At 39.7% G+C, this 25,971-nt stretch overlaps 1 protein-coding gene across 3 annotated transcripts; it reads right to left on the bottom strand.

Annotated features, from left to right (window-relative positions):
• Positions 1 to 9,890: 9,890 nt before the first annotated feature.
• On the bottom strand, positions 9,891 to 25,825 carry ZBTB25 (zinc finger and BTB domain containing 25). 3 transcript variants are annotated; one of them, XM_063088849.1, is made up of 3 exons: positions 25,598 to 25,825; positions 13,224 to 13,403; positions 9,891 to 11,374 (listed from the first exon to the last, which is right to left on the bottom strand). In XM_063088849.1, exons 2-3 carry the CDS (start codon positions 13,394 to 13,396, stop codon positions 10,240 to 10,242), a joined length of 1,308 nt encoding a protein of 435 aa, XP_062944919.1. In that variant the 5' UTR covers positions 13,397 to 13,403; positions 25,598 to 25,825; the 3' UTR covers positions 9,891 to 10,239. The 3 variants fall into 3 exon arrangements, with proteins under 3 accessions (XP_062944919.1, XP_062944921.1, XP_062944920.1); XM_063088851.1 differs by lacking the exon at positions 25,598 to 25,825 and adding an exon at positions 25,428 to 25,545; XM_063088850.1 differs by lacking the exon at positions 25,598 to 25,825 and adding an exon at positions 12,686 to 12,833 and having other exon boundaries at positions 13,224 to 13,309.
• Between the last annotated feature and the right edge of the window lie 146 nt (positions 25,826 to 25,971).

Below are 25,971 nucleotides of genomic sequence, written 5' to 3' on the forward strand. Positions count from 1 at the left end.
CTGGGTGTACTGCCATTCCTTGACTTCTGACCTGAACAGCACCATGGTGTTCTAATAGCTTAAGGGATACTTTACTTCTATTATTTTGATACAATGTCACCAAACTGTTTCAACAAAGTCTCTACTTTGTATAAACATCGGAAAAGAATTTATCTGAGAGAAAGTGGCCTTGTTTTCCAAGTTGGCTCATCAGCTGTAAAGTAAACTTATGAGAAGCAATTGGTGATCAGGTACAAGTCCTAGGATAATATCAATAATAATGGTGCAAGCAGAAATGGTGGTGGGGGTGGGGAGTTGGGGGTGGCAGATTGTGTTCACTTAGTATTGGAAGGCAAGAAGAGTTAAAGGTAAGTGAGCTCTATTAAAGAGAAACGAGGTCTCAGTTTACTCAGAGAATGGAATTGGTTGGAGGAAATGAGGGAGGAAAGGAATACAGAGAACACCATTGTATAAAGTCTGTTGTTGAACCGTAGTTGAAAAAGTAAATTTCAGAAAATAGTATACTGGCCTACCTCACAGGTTGTGAATGTGAAGAAAAGAAACAAGAAGCAAGAAACAAACAAGGGAGTATCTACTCAAATGTCCTTGGATTTATCTCTTGACCAGGCAAAACGTCAAAAATGAGCTTGGGGCCGAGACCGTGGCGCACTCGGGTGAGTGCGGCGCTGGGAGCGCAGCGACGCTCCCGCCGCGGGTTCGGATCCTATATAGGAATGGCCGCTGCACTCACTGGCTGAGTGCCGGTCACGAAAAAGACAAAAAAAAAAAAAAAAAAAAAAAAAAAAAGAGCTTGATGCCTGATTAGAAGAGCCAGTATGATAGGACTAACATTCCAACGCCTTCCTGTTAATGACTTGCAAAGTTTGTAAGAAACGCTCAATATAACAATTGCAATGGGTTATTTTTACAAGTTATCTGCTGATACAATATATTTATATGTAAATCAGAGGCATCTTGATCAAAAAGGTATGTCAAGACATTGCACTACCTAATATATTATGAAGTTTTAGGAAAATTCTTGTTAGTCTTAACTCTAGATAGCAAGATCCAAAAGTAGCTAAGCATCAAATAGTGAATTAAGTGAATAGCAATGTTGAATGTTGAGTATGACGTAGAGTTTTAAAAGGTACATTAGTGCCACCTTTTGGCCAAATTAAAAATTTACACAAATTATAACCCAAGATCACATTTTAATTTCATGGAGACCTCTTTCCAGACACATTTATTTAGTTCAAACATTACACGAATAGATTTAAACTGTTTTCTGGTTAATACATCTCTGATTTTTAATAATCACATTTTTTATCTTTTAAAGCTGGGATAAAGAATAATACACAGAATTTATTCTAAACTAACACATTTCACACTCCACCAGAATAATATTAACTCCAAAAATGACTGGCATAGAAATCCCCAAATTAAGGGTTTTTTTTGTATCTTTTAATTACTGACAGCCATCACAAAACTTACTTTAAGCTTTTAGGGTTAAAAAACCTGGCAGGGTTGGTCAGCCTCAGGTCTACTGACATTCTGAGCTGGGTGAGTCTTTGCTGTGGGGAGGATGTCCACTGCATTATGACATGTCAGTGGCATCCCTGGCCTCTACCCACTAGATGCCAGTAGCAAGCTCCCCCATCCTCACCCAGTTGTGACAACCAAAAACATCTTTACACCGCCAATGTCCCTATGATGAGAGGGATAGCCTTGTGTGATGGCTAATTTTATGTTTCCACTTGACTGGAACATAGAGTGCCCAGATATTTAGTCAAACATTATTCTGGGTGTCTGTCAGGGTGTTTTGGGATGAGGTTAACATTTGAATCAGTAGACTAGAGTAAATCAGACTACCCTCCCTGAGATGAGTAGCCCTCATTAATCAGTTCAAGGCCTGAGTAGAACAAAAAGTGTACCTTCTCCTGCCTGACTGCTTGAACTGATATCAGTCTCTTCCTGCCTTTGAACTCAAACTGAAACATACGCTCTGCTTGGGTCTCAAGCCTGCTACCTTTCGGATGGAACTTATACCACTAGCTCTCCTGGTTCTCAGGCCTTGGGGCTCAGACTGGAAGTACATCACTGGCTCCCCTGGCTCTCCAGCTTACAATCTACAGATCTCCGGACTTATCATCCTCCATAATTGCACTAGCCAATTCCTTATAATAAATCTCTCTATATACAAGGGCACTTCCAGTTCATGCAAAGATTCATATTATATTTTTCCACATGAAGTTTTTGAAGTGAGCGTGTGTGTGTGTGTGTGTGTGTGTGTGTGTGTGTGTGTGTGTGTGTCCCCTGTTGTTTCTTTTTCTCTGGAGAATCCTGATTAATCCCAACTAATCCACTCTTGTTGATCAGGACACCAATTTTCTGTTAACACAGATTATGGCTGATAAGAATTGGGCCTACTGATGCATTTTTGTATCAAACCTCTGTAGCAGTCCGTTTCTGTTGCTTATAACACAATACCTGGAACTGGGTGATTTATAAGAAAATGAAATTTATTGCTTATAGTTTCAGAGGCTGAAAGTCCAAAGTTCAGAGAACACATCTGGTGAAGGCTTTCTTTGGTGATGACTTCAGTGAAGGCAGGGTATCACAATGCAAAATGGTGGAGAGAAGAGAGAGAGAGAGAGAGACTGACTCTCATGTGCTCTACTTTTAAACCCCTCAGAACCGTGCGCCTGACCATCATTATTAACCCATTTACTACGGCATGGTCCTCGAGTCTAATCACCTCTTCAAGGTCCCATCTTTTGATTACCATAATAGGATTTCCTACCCTTTCAACGCTGTTACAGTGAAGGCCAAGTTTCCAATACCTGGAACTTTGGGGAACACAATTTAAGCTTCAGTGAGTTCGGGGGGAACATTCAATCCATGGCATTCCACCCCCGACCCCCAAAACTCATGTCTTTTTCACATACAAATACTTTCATTTCATCCCCAGTTTAACTTGTTTCACCTCAAAAGTCCAAAGCTCAAAGTCCCATGTGCGAAATCAGAGTGAGTTTTCTACTTCCAAGACACAATGGTGGGACAAGCATAGGGTACATATTCCAATTCAAAAAGAGAGAAATAAGCCAAAAGAAAGGTTTAACAGGTCCCAAACAAGTATGAAACCCAGCAGGGCAGAAATTAAATCTCAAAGCTGGAGAATCATGTACCTTGACTCCAAGTTTGATGTCCTCTGCATGGTGCTGTGGGGGTTGGGTCCCCAAGTCCTCAGGCAGCTCCACTCCTATGGCTTTACTGGTCTTCAGCCATGCTTTAGCTCTTGCAGGCTGACGATGCATACTGGTAGCCCCCCAGTTCTGGGGTTTTCATGGCAGTCCCACTCCCATGGCTCCACTAGGCACTGTGCTGATGGGGTTTCTCTGCTGCAACTCTGACTGCACGTTTCCACTCGGCATTGCTCTAGCAAAGGCTCTATGCAGTGAATCTGCCCCTGTGACAGATTTCTTCCGGGGCCCCCAGGCTTTCCCATACATGCTTTGAAATTGGGGTGGAGGCTCCCTAGCCTCCACAGCACTGGTATTCTGCCGGTCTGCAGACTTAACACTGTGTGGACAACGCCAAGTCTTCTAGTTTGTATTTTTCAAAGTTGTGAGTCCAGCCACACCTGGTGTCAATTTAGCCATGGCTGGAGCAGCCAAAGCAGCTGGGGTGCTGTTGTTAGAAGCAGCTTCCTGAGGTAGCCCTGAGCATCGAGCCCATGGAGGGTGCCTCAGGCCAGTTCCCCAAGGCCATTCTGTCTTCCTAGGTCTCTGGGCCTGTAATGCAAGGGCTGGCCCCAGAGGATTCTGCAATGCCTTCAGGGACTTTCCCCGCTTCTTACAATAACCCCTTTCTTTTGTACTAATATTTAAGCACCACTGCATTTTTCTCCTGAAAGTGCACTCTGCTTCTCTACCACATGGCTGGGCTGCAAATTTTCCAAATCTTTATGCTCTGCTTCCCTTTTAAATTCTGGCTTTGTGTCATGCCTTTGCTGCCATAACTCAGCGTAGGCTGTTACAAGTAGCCACACAGCTTCCTCAATGCTTTGCTGCTTAGAAATTTCTTCCACCAAATACCCTGGGTCAGCACCTGGAACTTCCACATTACATAAAGCTTTTGGGCATGAACAGAATGCAGCCGAGTTCCTTGACAGTTCATAGCAAGGGTGATCTTTGCCCCAGTTTCCAATAAACTCTTATATTTCTGAGACCTCCTTAGAATGGCCTATACGGTACACATTTCCATAAGCATTCTGGTAACCAACATTTAACCAGTCTTTAAAACATTCCAAACTGTCCTTCGTTTTCCTGTCTTCAAAACTTTTACCAGCATCTAGGCTTTTTCTAGCCACTTTCTCCAAATTCTTCTGACCTCTCCTCGGCACCCACTTCCAAAGCCATTTCCACATTTTCAAGTATTTGTTATAAGCAGCACCCTGTTTCTAGTACCAACTTTCTGTATAGTCTGTTTCTGTTACTTATAACACAATACCTGGAATTGGATGATTTACAAGAAAATGAAATTTACTGCTTATAGTTTCAGGGGCTGGAAGTTTAAAGTTCAGGGAACACATCTGGTGAAGGCTTTTTTTGGTGATGACTTCAGTGATTGCAGGGTATCACATTACAAAATGGTGGAGCAGAGAGAGACTCTCACGTGCTCTCCTTTTAAAACCCTCAAAAGTACGCCTGTGACCACCATTATTAATCCATCCACTATGGCAAGGTCCTGGAGTCTAAGCACCTCTACAAGTCCCCACCTTCTGATTACCATAATGGGATTTCCCACCCTTTCAACATTGTCACAGTGGGGTGCAAGTTTTCAGTACCTGGAACTCTGGGAGACACAACTTAAGCTTCAGTGAGTTTAGATGGGACAGTCAATCCACAGTAACCTCCAAAATGTTACCCAGCACAGAGACTACTTACCTCAACACTAGAAATACAACATTTGGTAGACGCTGCTGTAAAATAAGAACACATTCTATAAGCTGAGCTAATAAAAGGTTTTGTTTATGACTAAGTCACATTAATTTATTTGTCTTGATAAAATACATGAAGTACATTGTTTCCATTCCAATTAGAGGGTACAAAACTTTCTTAAAGAATGCTTCTGAAGCAAATTCCCAGTACATTAGATATGAGAGTCTTTTCATACAATGTATTATTGACATCAGTCTCCTGTATTTGCTGTGTTACTTGTACTTTGAAGATTTCTTCAGTGGGCCTTTTTTATTGTACAAGTTTTTGTAATCCATATTTCTTTTAAAGTATTTTAAGTGTATATTTGATCTATTTTGACTAAATGACTTTATTTGGCACAAAATAGAGAAGCTGGTAACAGTTAATGTCAACTGCACTGGAGCAATATCTACTAAGTAGTCAAGTGGGGCACAGATACACACTGAAGCACAATGGATTCTTCCAGGTCTTGAAGACAAAAATCAGTGTGTGACTCCTTGAATTTAAGACATCCAGTCCTGGGAGTATGTAATCTCATCGATTTTCAAAAGTCCAACCATAAAAACACAGAAGTACAGCAGAAAATAATCAGTTACAGATTTAATTCATAAGAATTTAAAAATTAATCATAATAAAATTCTAAAAACCCACATTTAGTTTAAAACATACAAAGATACAAATTACATTATGAAAACTCTTCACATGAACTATAAAAAGTTGGTACTTATTAAGGATTTGAGTTACAACATCAAGAATTTGTCTGTACAAATGAACTTTAATGGAATTATGCATTTTCCAGAATGTCATCTTTTTCCATGATTAATAAGTATTTTCTTCAGTTTTCAGTGAAGACTTTTCCAATACTATTTAAAAAGAACGTTAATGAATTGTATGTTGTTATCTTCATTCCACTTCCTGTTCCATCTACTATTTAGATCACCTACATCAAAGAAATTAAAATAAGATTTCTTCATTGTTTTTGTTCCTTTTCCTGTGTGTACACAATATGATTGGGGGATCCTTCAGTAAAGCTGAAATTGGCAAGGTTTTATTCCCAATAATGCCAAAGAACTAATATCCTTTTTGCTGAAGGCTAAAGAGAAATACGGATGATTAAACTACTGTAGAACAGGAATTCTAGCAAGTGTCAAGCCTAGAGTACTTAAAAAGTTTTTTCAATTAATTGTTGAATATTAAATTGTACACGTCTGCTTCTAAGACATTCTAGAATTTACAGGTTGAAATTCTGAAGTTAATAGGTTTAGCACAAAAGAAATGTAGTTTTCTTTATACGGTTGGGTTTTTACCAACAATACAGAGAGGTCTTAACACAATTTTTTTTTTTTTTAAAGATGACCGGTAAGGGGATCTTAACCCTTGACTTGGTATTGTCAGTACCACACTCCCCCAAGCGAGTTAACCAGCCATCCCCATATAGGGATCCAAACCCGTGGCCTTGGTGTTATCAGCACTGCACTCTCTCAAGTGAGCCATGGACTGGCCCCTTAACACAATTTTAATACAAATACAACTCCCCTGTGAGGGAAGCATTGTTTATACCCACTTTATAGATGGGATATCAGAAAGTCAGAGCAAGAAGTATCATTCTTAAGAGTTATAAATCATGAAATTTTGGTTTTCTTATAAGGCAGACTACACTTACTTGATACTGAGTTCTGATGATAAACAAATAGGGACAAGTACTGAAACCGTCTCTATTTTTCTCTAGAAAACAACTATACGTAGGATCTGGAAAGAAGGGAAAATTTTAAGCTGATCCGAGGAGGAAATGTCTGTGCTGTATTTGCCTGATACACTGACGAAAGTGCATATGGCATTTACAGTTTTAAGCTTGGTAATCATTATGCAAACTATGCTATATTATTAGATACTGGCTGAGGGTATACCTCCATTTTTGCAGATGATGGAAAAACTTGTAAAATACAAAGTAGATTTTCTTAGTGAGGAATCGTGTCTTCAAAAAAAAGTAACTCTCAAGGCACAGTGTTAGGCATATGACAGAGACTTTTAAAAATGCCTGTAGAATAAATAAAAAATATAAAACTGGAGTCAATCCCATACCACTCTTCATTGACTCTCTGGAATTCAGCTTTTGGGATTTTTTTCTGTAAAATTAAGTTGACATTTTCCCCACTTCCTAAAAAAGAGAATGTTATGATGACTAAGAAAGGAGCATTGGCTCTGAATTCCTAATACTAAAAAGGAATTCTATGAGTAGGAATAGAAAAAGTTAACCACTGTTTTCTTAACACTCAACAAATGTAGGTATATTTCTGCTTTAAATTACTTCTGTCTTGGCCGATCAATCACAAGCAAATTCTTGCCATTTCTCCAGACTCTGTCCTGAATTGACTCATGCCTTACCCCCAAACACATCTCTACTCCCACCCTTTAACTACACAAGGACATCCTGTGTTAAGAGCTAATGACTGGGCAAGTAGGGAAGAATAAAGAGGAGAAAAATCAGAAAAATTATCTTAATGATAACAATAAAATTTTATTCGAAGAAGGCTGGGGAATATATTCTGAATAGCCTAAAATACATAAAATCAATGTTAATCACGCATCATTTAATGACAAAGATACTTTCTAAGAAATGCATCATCAGGTGATTTTGTTGTTGTACAAACATCATAGAATGTACTTACACAAACCCAGACAGTATAGCCTACTACACACCTGAGCAATGTATAGCCCATTGCTCCTAGGTTATAAATCTAAATGGCATGTTACTGTACTAAGTACTGTAGGCAATTGTAACACAATGGTATTTGCATATCTAAACAGAGAAAAGTTACAGTAATTGGTAACGGGACACCAAAATCAACTACATTGCATATTGATAAAATAAATTTTAAAAATTAAAATTTGAATAAAAAAGAAAAGATACAGTAAAAATATGGTATAAATGATTTTTAAAAAACGGTACACTGTACAGGGCATTTAACCACACAAATGGAGTTTGCAGGATTGGAAGTTGCTCTGGGTGAGTTGGAAAGTGAGTGGTGAGTTAATGTGAATGTCTAGGACATTACTTACTATACACTACTATAGACTTTATAAACACTGTACACTTAGGCTACACCACATTTATAAAAAAATAAAATAATTGCACAATGATGTTACTATCGCTACAACATCATTAGGTGATGGGAATTTTTCATCTCCATTATAATCTTGAGACCACCATTGTATCCAACATTGGCCATTACGTGGCACATGACTGTATTTGTGTTGTTCCCATGACATGAAATCTTTGAGGGCAGTAGAAGTGTGAATAATTGCTTAAGAGAATTGGTAGAAAAAAGCTTAAGATTAGATGAAGTCTCACTCTAAAGAGCAATACCTTTGTTTTAAGCACTCCAATACAATTGATCTTACCAATAGCTAGTTAGATTTTGCTCTCAGTACACATCAATTTTGACCCTAGGAGGCTTTACTTGCTTGTCTAAGGTGGGCACTCAACTGTCTTAGACAGTGCCCAGTAGTTTTCTTCATTCAGCCCTCAAGAAAACTTATCACTTTGTAATTCACCTAAACTCAGTTTACCAAGAGAAAACCTTTGTGTTCTTAGAATTTGCTGGATTACTCTTTGAGCTCCCTTCTGACAACACTGATGCTATTGAGTGTGTCAGGAAATGTCCTCAGAAGTGTTTAACCAGGAGGGAGCTCAAAGAGTTTTTGTATGCAGTTAAATTCTAAGCCTCAGAAACCAAATTTATTAGATGTTTTCAAATGTCTGTGAGGCTTAGAATTTAACAACAGGTCAGCATACAAAAAAAGACGAAGCTGTTTTGGAGCGCCTCTCTTTTGTTATCCCTGACTATCTAGCATTTTTTTTTTTTTTTTTTTTTTTTTTTTTTTTTTTTTGTCTTTTTCGTGACCGGTACTCAGCCAGTGAGTGCACCGGCCATTCCTATGTAGGATCCGAACCCGCGGCGGGAATGTCGCCGCACTCCCAGCGCCGCACTCTCCCGAGTGCGCCACGGGCTCGGCCCCTATCTAGCATTTGAAGATTAAACATTTCAGAAACAATTCAGATCTATCCTTTGTGATAGAGTTTGACCAGCTATTTCCCAGTTACCTAGAGCAGGCAAATCTATCATTTATTCAATCAGCTTTAATTTTTCTGGGATTTTAGCTTTCTAAGCATCATCATTATAAAAGAGAGTTAAGTTTATTCACAGAGGGAAAGCTACTATCATGGATTCTATACACAGTGCTAGAACATCATACCCACCTTGCTGGTTTTATGAAACAGAAAAAAGTGCAAACTGTAGCACCAAAAAATTGCTTTTTCAAGTGATGTTTAGAAAATTAATGTCAATCCAGAAAGCCTACAAAATCCTCTGACATTAAGGGTAGAAAGATTTGTATTTTATCATTTTCCTTTTTAAACTCACGTAAACCTCTGGTCATAAAAATCTCTAATTTCTCTTAAGGTCTCTAAGAAAACATTCTAGATTAAGGTAACAACCCTGGGATGTTAGTCAATGTAGATCTATCTATCTGAATCTCTCTCTGTGTGCTTATCTATGTGCATATGCCTTACTGTTTCTCTCTTTACAATTTTTTTATGTCTCTCTGACTCTTCTTTCTTTCTTTTAGGTGAAATATTTTTCATTAAAAATGAGGTATACTCAATGTTAAAAAATAAAAGCCATGTAAGATGCTGCAAAGCTGGTAAATAAAAAGTCATTTTAAAACTACTCATGATTTGGTATAGCTATGTCTTAAAACACATTTTTATACATTAAACCATATAGTTACACATTAAAATAACTTTTTATTTTCTATATAGCAGAAAATATTTTAAAATAATCCTAAAAGGGGCTTAATTCAAATGAAACATAAGCCAAAAGTGATAGTTCAGAATATTCCTTAAAACATTTAATTTACTACATATTCAATTTGATTTTACTGATTCCACAACCTGGAAAAACTTAGAAATTCTATAAATAACTATTCACTCTATAAAGTTTCCATATCTCTACATTAATTTCTGATTTCTAAATTATGATTTATGAATAGTGACCAGCACTGATTGAAGGCTATATATTTTTCCCTCCCCCCGAAAGTTACATTTTAATAGCACGTATTAATATGTCTTATAAGAAAACATAATATATACAACCTTAACACTGGAAAAGTTGTAAAGAAAGAAAGTCAACAGAATTTGAGGAAGAAAATAATTATGAATAAAAACTGCCATGTGAATTTCCTTTTTCAGGACTGGTATAAAATTCTGAAGGAGAAGCTGCTACTCGACTAGGATGGTGTCCGCATTTTCTTGTGTGGGCTCTGACTCTAAGGCACAAGGCAAATCTATGTGTTCTTGAGACAAGCGAGAACTTTTCAGGGGGACAGCAGACCAGTTGTCACAATATGGGTGAAATCTCTGGGCCAATGCATTACCAAACCTTTGGCATCGGTTATATCTGTAAGATTTACCTTTGTGTGTATACATGTGTTCCAGCAATTGGCTCTTTCGAAGAAATTTTTGACCACAGATGGTACAGCTGATTTTTCTTTTCCTTGAAAAAGAAAAATTACAGTTTAGTTCTACTGGCTCTGTATCCTTAGAGATCAAAGACACTTGACTGATCTGCAAAGGCTCCGTGGTACCCCGGTTTGAGTGGTCAGTCTGCTGTTCATTCTCCTTGACAATGAAGGAGCTGAGCCTGCGACATTCAAGAGCTTCGCTATTTTCATTTAATGGATGCACTTCACCAAGGTCATTACTTTCCAGAATGGAAGCAGGAACACCAAATGGGAGCGATCCAGACACATGGGTATGGAGATGTTGTCTTAGGTTACTACGAGAATCAAAACGTTCCCCACAGTAATGGCATAAGTGTATTTTGATACTGTTTTCGGTAAAAGTGGGGCCTGTCACCTCTGATGAGGGTGAGAGGTGGCGTTGGGAGATCACAGATTCTGGGTCACATCTCTCCTGCTTGATGGACACTGGGGGCTTCTGGTGTTCCTCCAAAGCCTGGGTAGCAGGATGGGCCCTCTGCTGGTCTGCAGTGCCATCATCTAGCCCAATAGCAAGAGAGAGCTGCAACTGGGGGTGGTCACCCTGGGGAGGAACTCTGTTTCCACTGTGATTGGAAGGAGCTTCTTTGACCTCCAGCCCTTGTTTGACAGCTGTTTTTTGGGTCGTTGAGATCTGAATGCCATACAAATTTGAGGACTGCACTGTCTCTGGTGAGAACACTTGATTCATTTCAGTTGCAATGTGAGAAAGGTAGTCAGCGTGAAGAAATCGAATCCCTTCCTCCAAACGACTATGATCCACAATCTGTTTTGGCCCTTTCCCCGTGTACATAATGTGCAACAAATAGCTGAATATGTCGGGTTGGATGTCAGTTGGTTGTATTTTTATACATTCACTGTTAAAAACAAAAACAGATCCACATGAAATGAAACACAATTTAGTTTGCCTTTTAGTTAACAACAGTCTTAGGCTAAAGTAATTTCTTCCTAAGAAGTTCAAACTTAGCAATCCTTGATGAAACAGCAATGAAAGCTTAAACTTTCATTTTATACCAGTTGTACAGCCCAGCGACAAATCTTCATGTATTTAATCAACTTTCCTAAAGTTAGGAAACACAGATAGGCTGATTAGTTGAACATTAATCGGTGACTCCTGGGTGATATGCACTATATTAGGTGCCGGCAGGTAGAAAAATGATAAATAAAGTAACTACCCGACTCTTAAGGAATTTAACAGTCTATTGAATATATAACCAAAAGGACTGAAAAGAGGAACTCAGATACCTGTGTGCCAATGTTCACTGTGGCATTATTCACAATAGCCAAAAGATAGAAACAACCTAGGTGCCTATCAAAAGTTGAATGGATAAAAAAAATGGCATATACATACAATGGAATATTATTCAGCCATAAAAAGGAATAAAGTTTTGATATATGCTACAACATGGATGAATCCTGAAAACATTATGCTAAGTAAAATAAGCCAGACACAAATGGGCAAAGATTGTATGATGCCATTTATATGAAATATCTGCAATAGGCAAATTCATAGAGATAGAAAGTAGATTAGAGATTATCGCGGGCTGAGGAGGTGGGGATGGGGAGCTACTGCTTAATGGGTAGCACTTCTGTTTGAGGAATGAAAAAATTGTGAAAATAGTGGTGATGGTTGCACAACATTATGAATATAATTACTGCTACTGAATTGTATAATTAAAAATTAAAATGGCAAATTTTATGTTTATACGTATAATACCACAATAAAAATATCTGAAATTTTAAAAAAGAGTTTACTGAAATTGGTAATATTTACAATTTAAATTATGTTAACCTTATTTGGCTTCCTAAATATATTAATATATCTATTCTTTAAAACAGAAATTAATATAGGTATAACTTTGAAAAGCTTTAACATAACCCCAAACCCAATATGTGGGTTTTACATACAAATGTAGAATTCAGGTAATAGACAGAAATAACCATGAAAGAAGAAATCAGAAAAATCCCTGCAAAACCAGGTTAAAGAGCTGGCTGGTTAGCTCACTTGGTTACAGCATGATGCTGATTAACACCAAGGTCAAGAGGTTTAGATCCCCGTACAGACCAACTGCCTCAAAAAAAAAAAAAAAAAAAAAAAATTTAGGACAGAGACAACCTGAGAGAAGTGCTGGATATCAAGGAACAATGGAATCAGTCAATGGACTTACCTTCCCTGAAGCAGAAGTTTATGTCAATGCATCAGAATGCACTGGGTGTCAGAATGTTGGCAATCCACTTCTTTAGTCCTGATATCTCAGGATTTCCTCTTCCTCTCTTGGATTTCACTCTTGGTTCTGACCCACCCACTTACATGGTCTGTGGTAGGGTTTTGTAAATATCAGCACAGAGTTCTATTAACTGAGGATTTTTAGTTGCTCTATATAGTAGGCCTGCCACCTTTGTATGTCCTGGGTTTAGTTTAGCATTGTGCCTGGCACAGAACAGGCACTTCAAAAGCCGAAACAAATCACACTCTCAGAGGAGATTGATCTGAAGCTAAAATTCAATAAATTTTAGCTATTATTGTTTTCATTCTTCTACCATGGATCTCACACAGAATTTAGTTACTGATGTACAAAAAATTATTATAATTTTTTTTCTTAGAGTAACCCCATTAACAAAGAATCCCCAAAATCTTTTAATACAGCTCCTATGCACATATCATAATACTAAAAATTCCTCTGATTTACAAAAACACATCCTTACCTTGTTTGGTGAATAAATATCATCTTGAAATAGTTAGAAAATGCAGCAAGCACCGCTCTATGGGCTTTGAAGTAAACATCTCCAATAGCAACTGTGCAATCACACAGAAAACCAAATTCTCGCTGCATGTTCAGCTGCTGCAGAAGGACAAGGCTATGGCTACCAGTGTCCATTATGTCTCTGAGAAAAAGGACAACATAAATATATATATATGTATGTGTGTATATATGTGCATGTGTGTGTGTGTGTGTGTGTGTGTGTGTATATACACACACATTCTTTTTAAACAAAATTGGCTACAGTCCACATAAACTGTCTACAGAGTATCAATGAGACCTAAATTTAAATGAAATTATTCAGCAGTTTTCAATACTGGTCATTTCACCACAAACCTAGGTAACATTAAATCCCCACATTATAACGATTCATATAAACTCTGCTGACTGTAAAATATTGCCCTTTTTAAAGAAGGTAGCTGGAGGGGCCGGCCCGTGGCTCACTTGGGAGAGTGTGGTGCTGATAACACCAAGGCCACAGGTTCGGATCCCTATATAGGGATGGCCGGTTCACTCACTGGCTGAGCACAGTGCTGACAACACCAAGCCAAGGGTTAAGATCCCCTTACCGGTCATCTTTAAAAAAAAATTAAAAAATAAAATAAATAAAGAAGGTAGCTGGGTGTGAGTGACACTAGTGAAAGAAAGGCCTCTCCTTTTCCATCTATGTGACCAACAATGTTTCTAATGCTCAGTTTCCTCACTGGAAAAATGGAAACGAGATACTGCTCCCTGTCTCAGAGTTAAATGAGATACCTTATGTAAAAATCATATTGTAATGGAAAGTGCTATTCAAATGTTAGCTATAAATGTTAATAACATAACAGGGGTATCCTGGCTGGGCCAGAGCTATCACTGCTTCTTAGGGATCCTCTGGTGCTCAGGGGACACCAGCTTCCCAACTATCTAAAAATGTTTGGGGGACTTATTAGTCGCAGTAAGTTCAGGAGCCCTTAAAATAGATGTCAAGCCACATCTCCTGATTTATATGGGGCCCAGGAGCCTCATAAGAAAGAACCTAAACCCTGAACTCAACTGGATTCAGACACATACAAGCATATAGGTTCCCCAAGGAAATACGAGGTAGGATGGGACAACTGGGGCTCATGGGGAAAATCCTGAATGAGGAAGAATTGCAGAAAAATTCTGGCTGAGAGGCCTACCATGAGCAGCAAGGACATTCAGAAGTGTGGTGGTTCAAGACAGGAGGGAGGCTGTACTTCACCACCTTCTCCACCCTAGCTATACAGAAAGCCCTGGTGCTTTAGGGAGAAGGAGACTGTAGCATAGAGGACATCACTGGGAGGCTAGGAGAATATCCTCTGAAAGAGCAGATCTTGAAAAAGAGAATGAGGTTTCCTCACTAGCCAGAGACCAAGGTCTAGGGAGGTTAGTGGTGGAGTATGGGGTTAGCTGCCTGGAAGTTGGCAGTAGCTTGGGCAACAGATAGCTGAGTGATCGATAACACAATAAAAATAGCTAACATTTTATAGTGCTTCCTATCTGTCAGGCACTTTTCACTCATTTAATTCTCAATACAACTCTACAGGAAAGGGAATACTAAATGCCTCTTACAGATGAAGAAGCTGAATCAACACTGAGAGTCAAGTAATTCACCCAATGTCACACTGCTAGTAAGTGGCAGGGGATTCAAATCCAGGCAACTCAGCTCCAGAACCCAAATTTCCCTCCTCCCCACCTCCCAGAGGGAACATGACCCACACACTGGAGGAGCCTAGGGAACACAAGGATTACACAAAAAGACACCATGGGAAGCCTTAGGAGTATCTGGAAAGGGGAATCAGGGAGAAACTCAAATTTCCTGTTGGTTAAGCAAAGGTGACACAGCAAAACAAATATTTATGCTTATTAGCAAGTCAAGTCTAGAATATTACTGGTAAAGATGATAGCAATTCTTACTGATAAAAGAGAAAATCTATTTTTATTAAAACTACATATTTAGTGTACTGATATGGAATAATCTCCAAGATAACAGTAAATGAAAAAGGCACAGTGTTCATGTAAAAGGAGTGGAGTGGTCATTTTAAAGATGGGAGAGGAGTTTACACATAAACGTATTCTTGTTTCTGTACACAACTCTGGAAAGGTTCAAACAAACCAGTAAAATGTTCGCTTCTGGGAGGGAAACTAAGTAGTAGGGAATCAAGGGTGGGTGGGGAACTATACTGTCTGAACTTAGAAAAACTTTTTATTGACATTTAATATAAATACACATCTATGTGTATTCCTTTTCCCCTCATTTTTAAAAATTATAAAATACTTCACAGAGAAAAGTTCATACAGAAAACAATGTAACAAATAACCACCCACGCAGTACTCAGCTTAGAAAATAAACATTCCCAACATGGTAGAGACCCCCTGGCATCTCTCCCTCATCCTATCCTCTCACCCATCTTACCTCAAAGGTAACCATCGTCCTGAATTTTGTGTTATGACTCTCTTGTACATTGTCACATTCTTGCTGCATCAGTGTACTCATATATCCCTTAACAAGGTAGAGTATCGTTTTGCATGTTTTAAAATTTTATGTAAATAATATTGTACTTTAGGAATCCTGCAACTTGATTCTTTTAACTCGACATTCATGCATTACTTTTCTTTTCTTTATTTTTTTAGTATCTGGCCGGTCCAGGGATCTGAACCCTTGACCTTGGTGTTATTATAACACCATGCTCTAACCAACTGAGCTAACTGGCCAGACTCGTACATTATCTTTAAACCCTACTTATTCAAACGTAATAGTTTCCCTGATTCCTTCCCCAATTAAAAAATAAAAACAAAACTCTCTACCCCTTACTATCTCATTTTTAAAAGACTTCAAGCAGCAATAAAATAAGAAATAACAAGATTACAGAATCTACAAACACTTGATTTTATACTCTAAGACTCTGTATTACAGTCTAAGTATTATCTTCTAATAATAGCAAATTGTGGGTATTATTTCAAGAGGCCATTTAGCCAAAAGTCACTATTTATTGTATTTACCACATTTTTCTGATTCTAAAACACCATCAATTTACAGGGAGATAAAAAACCAAAGCAAAACAAAACTCTATTTTGAAAATTTCAGTATGTGAAAAACGTGTAACTTAAAATCAATGAAATGATTCAAAGTACCTTAAACTAGCCTTATAAACTGTCTCAAAAAAAAAAAAAAACCCTTTAGCTCTTAAACATTTTCACCAGTATCTTCCTATTATATATTGTGCATTAGTATAATTAACTATTGAACCATATGGAAATTAGAAATAGCACACTAAAAAGCCACACGCAAAAATCTTGTGGTTAATGGTCTATGAGTAACAGTTAAATTATTCAGTTATTAAATAATATTTTTGAAGAGAAATTTAATAAAGAAAAAATATTTGAAAGCTTACATTGTACAAGGCATGGCGACAGAAAAAAAAAAAGGACGGGCTGAGCCCGTGGCGCACTCGGGAGAGTGCGGCACTGGGAGCGCAGCGACGCTCCCGCCACGGGCTCGGATCCTATATAGGACTGGCCAGTGCACTCACTGGCTGAGTACCTACCGGTCACCAAAAAGACAAAAAAAAAAAAAAAAAAAAAAAAGAAAGAAAAAAAAATGACACAGATGCTGCACTCAAGATTATAGGCTAATAGAGAAAACAAAACATAAAACAGTAGTTACAATATGAAGTAAATGCAGTAAGTGCCATAAGAGCAGCTCAGAGAACATGCTTTGAGGGACAGATAAATACAAAGCGACCCAATGGGAAATAAGGTATTTGAACTGAACTTATCTGAACAGGCAAAGAACAGAATGAGTAAAATAACTGGGAGAGGTATGAATATTTAAATAAAAGAAGAATGCAGTTTGGCACAGAAAAAACAAGAGTAAGCAGAAGGAAAAAACCAGAGATGGGAGTCAGCTCACAGAGGGTACTGAGTATAAAATTAAAAGGCACGCCAGTTTTGTTTGAAATGAACTATGTAAGATGTTTGAGTAAGAACAGTATGATAGGTTGCTTATTCTGTGGGAGGGAAGATAGCACAGTAGTTAGTTTGGACTCTAGAGTCAGACAGCTTAAAATTCCAGCTCTACCATTTACTAGTTGTCTTGACAAGACACTTAATTTTCTGGCCTCAGTTTCACTTATGAAATATGGATGACAGTATCTACCTCACAGATTGTTATATGGATTTAATAAGATAATGCATATAATAGGTAAGAGTGCGGCCCATAGTAAATGTTCAATAAATACGAGTCAGCTATTATTACCATCATCAGGCCTGCGAGTCAAGATTGTTTTAGTAGCAACATATAAAAAAGATTAGCAAGGGAAAGACATGAAGAAAGAAAGACTGGCTAGGAGCCTACGAAAATATCCAAGTAACAGCAATGAGAATGAAGGAAGGAATACCAGAGATACACCAGACATAGAACTGGCATGACTTAGACGCAGATTTGATGTGGTCAGCCACAGAGAAGGAGTCAAAGATGAGTCTCAGAATTCCAGTGTGGATAACTGGAAGAATTCATGCATTCCTTCAGATCACATCTGCAGAGTAACTGCCATCTCCTAGTTATTGATAGGAAGGCAGGGTCCCAGAATGCCAGCGGCAAGTCATAGAAACTGGCTTGGTAAAACAGGTTTCATTTTGAACACAGTGAGTTCAAGGTGTCTATCCCAAGACATCTGAGTAGGAATGTTTAGTAATGAATGGAGACAATAAGCAAGACTGGGCTCTAAAGAGAGTAGGGTTAGAGAGGAGAGGAAGCCTTTGAAATGACAAGGCTGAAGCCACCACCTGTGGATGGGACTATGAAGCAGAATAAAGAGGGGGAAAAAAAAGCTAAGAGTGAATCCTTAGAAAACGGAAAAGACACAATAAGACAGAAGAGGAGAAATAAGAAAACATATTGCCTTTGAGGGAGGACAAGGGAGATAAAGAAAGGCAAGAACCTTGGAGGAAAGAGGTGGCAATGGTGCAAAATACTGAAGAGAAACAAGGGGATGAGGTCCAGTATAAACACCCCACGTGTGGTGACCAAGAGATTCCTGGGTGACCTCTGACAACAATTCAGAAAAGCAGCAAGGGCAAAATATCTTTTTTTTTTTTTTAAAGATGGCCGGTAGGGGGATCTTAACCCTTGACTTGGTGTTGTCAGCACCACGTGAGCTAACTGGCCATCCCTATATGGGATCCAAACCCATGGCCTTGGCGTTATCAGCACCGCACTCTCCCGAGTGAGCCACGGGCCGGCCCAGGGCAAAATATCTGACTGCAAGGTCATTCCTAATCTGTTAAATCCATTCAGTCAGATTTTTTAACATTTCAGACATTACATTTACAGGTCTAAAATTTTCATATCATTCTTCGTGAAAGTTCTATTTCTCTGCTGAAATCTCCTATTTGTTCACACACACAACTTTATTTTGCTATACACTGCTGAGCATAGTTATAATAGCTGCTTTAAATCTCTGCTAAAGCCAACCCTTGGGGCAACGTGGGGCCGATCTCCATTGATTAGGGTGATGGTTTCCTGTTTTCTTCAGGAAAATTCATTTCAGATTATATCCTAGACATTGTGATTAATACAGTAGACTCTAGATTCTATGATATTCCTCCTAAGAATGTTAATGCTTTTATTTTGTTTCTGCACACAATTAACTTGGCCAGACTTAAACTCCAAGTTCTGCCTCCCCTATGGTGGGCAGTAGCTAAAATCTGGTTTTTTTAGCCTTAGGTGTAATGTTTGGAGGTTGCTCCACACATGCACAGTTCAGCGGTGGGCAAGAGATTCAAGCAGAGTTTATACATAGTATTTGGGGTTCTTCCACCCCAACATCCTTTATATGATTTCACCCCCCACTCTTTTTTTTTTTTTTTGTCTTTTTGTGACCGGTAAGGGGATTGCAACCCTTAGCTTGGTGTCACCCCCACCGTGCTCAGCCAGTGAGCACACTGGCCATTCCTATATAGGATCCGAACCTGCGGGGCCGGCCCCCCACTTTCTTTTTTTGCAGGGGGCAGCTGGCTGGTATGGGGATCCAAACCTGTGACCTCGGTGTCATAGAGCTGTGCTCTAACCAAAACTGAGCTAACCAGCCAGCCCCACACCCCTTACTTTCCAGCTGTATCATTTTTTTCCCTTAATTAACTTCCTTTTTCTTTTTATTGAAGTATAATTGATTATACATATCTGTGGAGTACAAAGTTGACTATCAGTAGTTGTATACAATATGTGACAGTCAAATCAGGATAGTTAGCTTATTCATCATTACAATACGTAATCATTCTTTGTGTCTGTTAACCAATTTCTCATTACCCCTCCCTTTTCTCTTCCCCCTTCCCTTTTCCAATCCTGGTAACCACAGTTCTGTTCTCTCCTTCTAAAAGTTCAACGTATTATTGTGATTGTTGTTTCTTTCTTTATCTCTTTTCTCCAAGCAAATGAGATTACAAGTTATTATACTAGTTTTAGCCATCCCCTAAAGTGTCACCAACTGGGGACTTCCCGCAGGCTAAAAGCCATAAAAATGGAAACGAATCTACTGCTGTTCCCTCTTCCAATTGCAGACCTTACTCTAGTTTCTGTAACTCTTGAATGCCATCTAGTAATTTTTAAAACTTTTTTTCAAGTTTATAGTTTTTATCTGCAGGAGAATTGTCCCAATAGGAACTACTCAGCCTTTACCCTCTATCAGCAGTTCTAAAAAGTCTTGGTCTCAAGATTCACTTATACTCTTAAAGTGCAGTTGTTTATGTAGATAATATTTATCAATATTCACTACATTAGAAATCAAAAGTGAGAAATTTAAAAATATTTATTTAAAATAGCGATAGTTAACTCACTACATGTTAACATAATACACCTTTTTTCTTAAAAAATAGCCATTTTCAAAAACAAGTGAGAAGAGTGGCACTGTTTTATATTTTGCAATCCTCTTTAATATCTGGCTTTAAGAAATACAGCTGGATTCTTTTACCTGCTTCTGCAGTCTGTTGCCATATGCTATTTTGGTTCAACTATATAGAGAATTTGGTCTTGCAAAAGGGAGATCTTTCTAGACTCCAGGAAAGGGTTTCAGGAACCTCCAGGGGGTCCTTGTACCACACTTTGAGTATCATTGCCCTTTTCTTTTTTGATCCTATGAGGTAGCAGGGCAGGTACCATTAGCTCCAACTCATGGTTGCAGAACCACAGGCTCAGAGAAGAAAGGGAAGGTAACCAAAGTCAGACAACCAGCTATTAAATGGTGCTGGCACTACTTCAAGTCTAACCTTAAACCCAATGCCCTTTCTTCAAAGACCCCAGCTACAACTTTCAACATATATATTGATGGCAGATTTTGCAAATATGTTGAATCAAATAAGGGGGTAAATTTTCCAAGTTTATAAAATGAAAAAAATTTAGATCTGTTAAAAAAAAATGAATAACATAATAGGTTCATTCAAACTTGTTTGCATAATAATAGGAAGACTTTGATGTTTTAAGGCAACATAACCAGATTTTACATCGAGTGTATAGCTCCAATCCATTGCAAAGTTATTATAACATTTTCTAATATAATCTACTTCCCGAATTATTAATTAGGTTTTTTCTATAGTCTTTGCTCATCATTTCTTTGACTATCAATTTTATTTTCTCAAGTATGTGAAACAGCCAAAGTTTCCCATGCATACTGAAAGGTCTTAGAAGTTACATTTGAGAATATTAGGTAGAAATTTTAAGATGTGAAATTTTAAGAGGCTGTAGAAAAATAATTTATCATTTTATTATATTGTAAATATACTGGAAACTAAATTTAAGAGTGCCACATTTTAAGAAGCTTTACTGTTATCAAAGTGACATTTATATTATGATAGGTTTAGCATTAATATTTAAGAGACTACAAAAACCTTATTTACTTTCTAGATTGTAGTAACTCTGGATTAGTTCAAACTAAAATGGAACAAATTTATACTAGTATCTACAATTGTTTAATTCAGAGTTAGCTGGATACTCAATATCTTTGATTTTTACTTAGAAAAATCTATTGTATTAGTTAAACTGGTTAACTGGTAGCCAGAATGATGTCCCAGAGGAAAACTGGCAGAGGAATGTGCACAGCTTTTTTGAGCTACTTACTCATGGCTATAAATACAAAGTTAACAGCAAAATATTCCAAGTGCCACATGATAAAAGACTACACAGTGATTCTAATTTTCTAACGGTTCTTTCACATGAGAATGGAAGTGTGACATTTGATTACCTAGAGAATGTAAGAATGTTTGTAAGAATCATTTTATCCTGGAGCAGTGGCTCATTACTATTTTGTGAAACCATGTACACAGAGCTGTACTGACACCTGAGTCCCACCCTAGACTACCCAAACAGAATTGCTGGGGGTGAGGCACAGATCCTTTTTTTTTAAAAAAAGCTCCCTGGCTGATTCTCATGACACCTCCGTTAAGAACCATTGCCTTAGAAAACGGGGGTGGGGGTGGGCGACAGAGGAAACCCAAGAGAATTATTTAACACTCTAAAAAATGTTCAAAGTATGGGAATTATACTGATGACATTAAATGAACATGAACAAACATCAATAGCTATAATTCCAATTGTAACTTTAAAAAATTGGCCAGATAAACAAAAGTGCTCCTCAAATAGTGGGGTGGGCATTGGTGGGGAGGGCGGGGAACACACATTTTCAGACTTCTTTTTAGAAAGTATTTAGGAAAAAGAAATATTTATTCTCATACTCCATTATACCTATTTTTATAATCTAAAAATGATATAGAAATTCTAAATCTGAAAAACTGCTTGAAGTAAAATATGCCATATTCCTAGAAATCTGCTTATGAAAATCTACCGAAAATGTTAGAGATGAGGGTAAGAAGCAGACGTGGTAGATGATACAGGAAAAGCAGTTATGCTCTAGAAACCTTTAACAGAACAGGGAAATGTTATTTTGGGGCCTCCTGCCTGTTGGCAGATACAGCCAGCCTTCTGTATCTCTAACCCTCATCTAACCAACATTGCGGGATGGCTGATAAAGCCACAGCACCAGGCAAACAAGAATGCTAATAACAGTGAGTGCAAATAGTTAATTGACCTTAAAAGAAAATCGGAACCCTGCGAAAGAAAAGGTAAATATTCTTCTTACTCCATTAAAAAAAAATAAAGACTGCATTTCTGAAGGAAAAAACAAGATACTCCAAGGACAGGAGAAAGTTGGAAAACAATGTTAGTACAGACCTAGAGTACAGTGCACACCAAAGTGATTATAACTTCTGAACAGAGGTGAGCCAATACTTCCTTTGCCACCGAACTATAGTCCCACGAACATATTACCCATGTGGGCTAATGACACTCCTTGCTTAAAGTGCCTAGAGTTTTTCAGAAGGAACAAAATGTTCATGTATGACTGATTTGTAACTAGGGTAGAAATGAACTACACAAAAATTTCAAAAATAACTGATTAACCCTATAAACACTTTTTCTCCAAATAAGGCAAAAGAAAGAAAAATTCCTGCTAGCAAAGGGAAAGCAGAAGAGTAAATAAATTCAGTCAGTAATCCTGAAACTGATGTTTGCTTCACACACTTTCTTTCCTCTTCCTCCACTCTCCCTAAGCAGGTTCAAAGCAATACCTTCCCTTTCCTAGAGGGAATAATACTGTTCTGATTATTTTCAATGGCTACTATTATAATGAGTAAATATTAGAGGCAAGGCCTTGTGCTAAGTGCTCCACATACATTATCTCTTTTAATCCTCACTGTGATTAATGTATTATTTTTCTTTCCATTTTACGGATGAGAAAATAACCTAGGCTTAGAACACACAACTGGCAAATGGTATGAAGTGGAGAGCAAACAGCCAGGTTTGACTACACAGCCTGCGCTGGTAACTATAAACGGAAGCAGGATTTTTCTTAGCCTTCTCCTCTCAAAAGACTGAAGTTCACTCACATGTTATTTGGAATAACTAAGCAGAAAGGGGACACAGGAAGTGGTGTAGAAGTACTTTATAATTTACCAAGATAAGAGCACCTGCACTGCTTTTTTTAAAACAAGGAAAAAACCAGCAATAACATAAAACCCCCAATTCTTCTCTGGCCCTGTTACTAAAATGGACAAGTTGGTCAAGCCCTACCTATGGACCATAGCAAATAAATCCCTTTGGTTCGGTTGTGGGGAGGGCATTTTGCAACACTTCCCAGCACAGCCCTGGCCAGGATATTTTACAGCCAAGGCACTTGGGCCCCTCCTCCCCAGCTAGACAGCGTGGCTCCTTCGCATTCCCCTTAGGAGATAGGGTGGAAGCACACAGCTCCACTTTCTAAGGCACAGAGGGCAGCTAAAAGTCCTGCTTGGCCTCTCTGGGCAACCACAGGCGCCAATAAATCAGCCACAAGTCATTCTCTCATCCCCTTCCTGGCTTGAAGTGGGAGCAGCAAGATATAATGCAAAAGATCACCGACTAGACGTAGAGGATAAGTGATCTAGGCTTAAATCTACTGCAAAAGACTGCATCACTGTAGCCAAGTAAATCCTCTGAGCTTGCTTCCTCAGGCACCTACCGTTTGTACCATGGATACAGTGCCACCTCCTTTTTGGTAAGAATTCAAAATCTACCTATGAAAGCATCTTGTATGGGACATGGCACACTGCAGGTACAAATTTAAACAGCAAACAAATTTAAGCAGAACCATCTCCACTACATACAAATAAGACATTCAGGGTAGGACTGGGCCAAAAAGGTGTGACAAGTCATCCCACTTTCTGGCTGACCATACCTTGATGTTTCACTGCTTTCCCAATACCATCCAGCCATCAGAACTAACAGTTCAGTGTTCTGTTGCTTATTAAGGAGCAGATGTCAGAGAATGGGTTCATAACATATCCATAACTAAAACATTTCCAGATTGCTAAAGAGGATTTTGATGATGCCTTAATCTAAGGAAGCAAACAATGCTGCAAATGTTGGTTATTCTTGCAGAAAATAGGGATGAATGGGGGGGGGGGGTGTTCCAAAGTACACATAGGCAGACTATCCCACCTAGAAATGCCAACCTCACTGTTCCAGAGACATCACACACTGGCCAAGCCTGATTTCTCCATGACCTGAATCAAGTGTAATCACCTCTGGCCGACACATTCTCTACAGTGAGTTGGTTAAACTGGCACTGCAGTCCTGATATGGTAGAGAGCATAATGACCAAGGTGTCTGGGGCCCTGGAGTCTAGCTGTCAAAAGGCGGAGGACCTCAATCAAGCGACACCACGCTCCTTAGCCCTGTGTCTTCATCAGTAAAATGGAAAGGATGAACTGGATTTTTTCTATAAGGCCTCTCTCAGTTCTAAAATTTGAGATTCCAAAGTGAAATACTTTACACACTTGACATAATCCTGTAAGAGAATCAACAGCTCTGCCAAAAGAATTTGAGTCTCAAGAGAAAGAATGCCAAATTTAATCCCTTGGGGGGATGCGGGCGTTAATTTATGAAAAACGTTAGCTGCTGTCAGGTTCCAGGTACAGCATTAGGCGCTGCCTAAGCAATGACGATAGCTTTATATCTCCAAATGAGTGCTTGGAAAAACGGTGATAAGATGGGGCAAGCTTCAAAAAGAAACATTAGATTTGCTCAGAACGAGATCAACATAATTTGAAAAAAAATTAAAGATATGAGCTAAAGGGGGGAGGAGTGTCTTCCTGTCCTAGAAAAAGAGTAATCACAATTGAGGGGGGTGGGGAGAAGAGACAGTGGCCGCAGCGTCCTCGCAGCCTGCACCTGGAGACCCGCCCGCTTGCAAGAGGGTAGGGCTTGGCCCGGCAGCTCGAGGGACGCCGCAGGCCGGTCGGGGCTTCCTGCGCGGGGTCTCAGCGGGTAGTGCACCATGCCTCTGCAGCTCCCCGGAGAGCCACCCCCGCCTGCATCAGGCCCTGGCGGCCGGGCCAGCAGCGAAGGGCGGCTCTGGGCATCCTCGGCCCAGCGCTCACTCGCGGTTGCCATTTTCCTTCTGCGCCCTGCCATCTCAAAAAGACCAAAAACACCCTTTTCCCCAGCTACTTGCATCTGTTCCGCGACCGGTGCAGCTGCAGGCCGCCGCCCCGGGCAGCTCGCGGCGGGAGGGACTGAGCCTGGAGCAGCCCACAAGGGCTGGGCCGCGTCGCTTACCCAGACGCCGCCGCGGCGGCGGGCCTACTCCTCCGTGCGGGAGGGGCTGGCTCCAGCGACGCGCCGGGCACGCGGCGGCGGCGCCGGCTCACGCAACCCGCGGCCCGCTCTCGCGCGGCTTCCCGCGCCTGCGGCCCCGCGATGGGCACACGTGACCGCGCGCCTGGTACCTGGGGCCCGAGGGGCGATGGGGCCGGGTGGGCGTGCGTGCGTACGTGTGCGCGCGCTCGCCCGCCTCAGCGGCCCGCACTCCGGGCGGCGCCTCCACGGTCCTCAGTCTTACGTCCGTAGGCGGAAGAGTGGGAATAAGCCTGAATGTCACAGACTCCTTACACAACCGCGTGACCCGGGGGCTTTCCCCAGGGTGTGCAAAGCACGGGCACCCCCTTAGTTCTGGGGTGGGGGTGAGGGTGGGGAGGCATGCGCCCGCGTGTTCGCCGGGAGAGGAGTGAGGGCGCGGGGCCAGGGAGGCCGAGCCGCGGGAGTCTGGGTGGGGAGGCGGGTGGGGTGGGGCATGGCGGGGGAAGTGACTCAGGGCCAGAGC

Source organism: Cynocephalus volans, chromosome 3, assembly GCF_027409185.1.
Source record: "Cynocephalus volans isolate mCynVol1 chromosome 3, mCynVol1.pri, whole genome shotgun sequence".
NCBI lineage: Eukaryota > Metazoa > Chordata > Mammalia > Dermoptera > Cynocephalidae > Cynocephalus > Cynocephalus volans.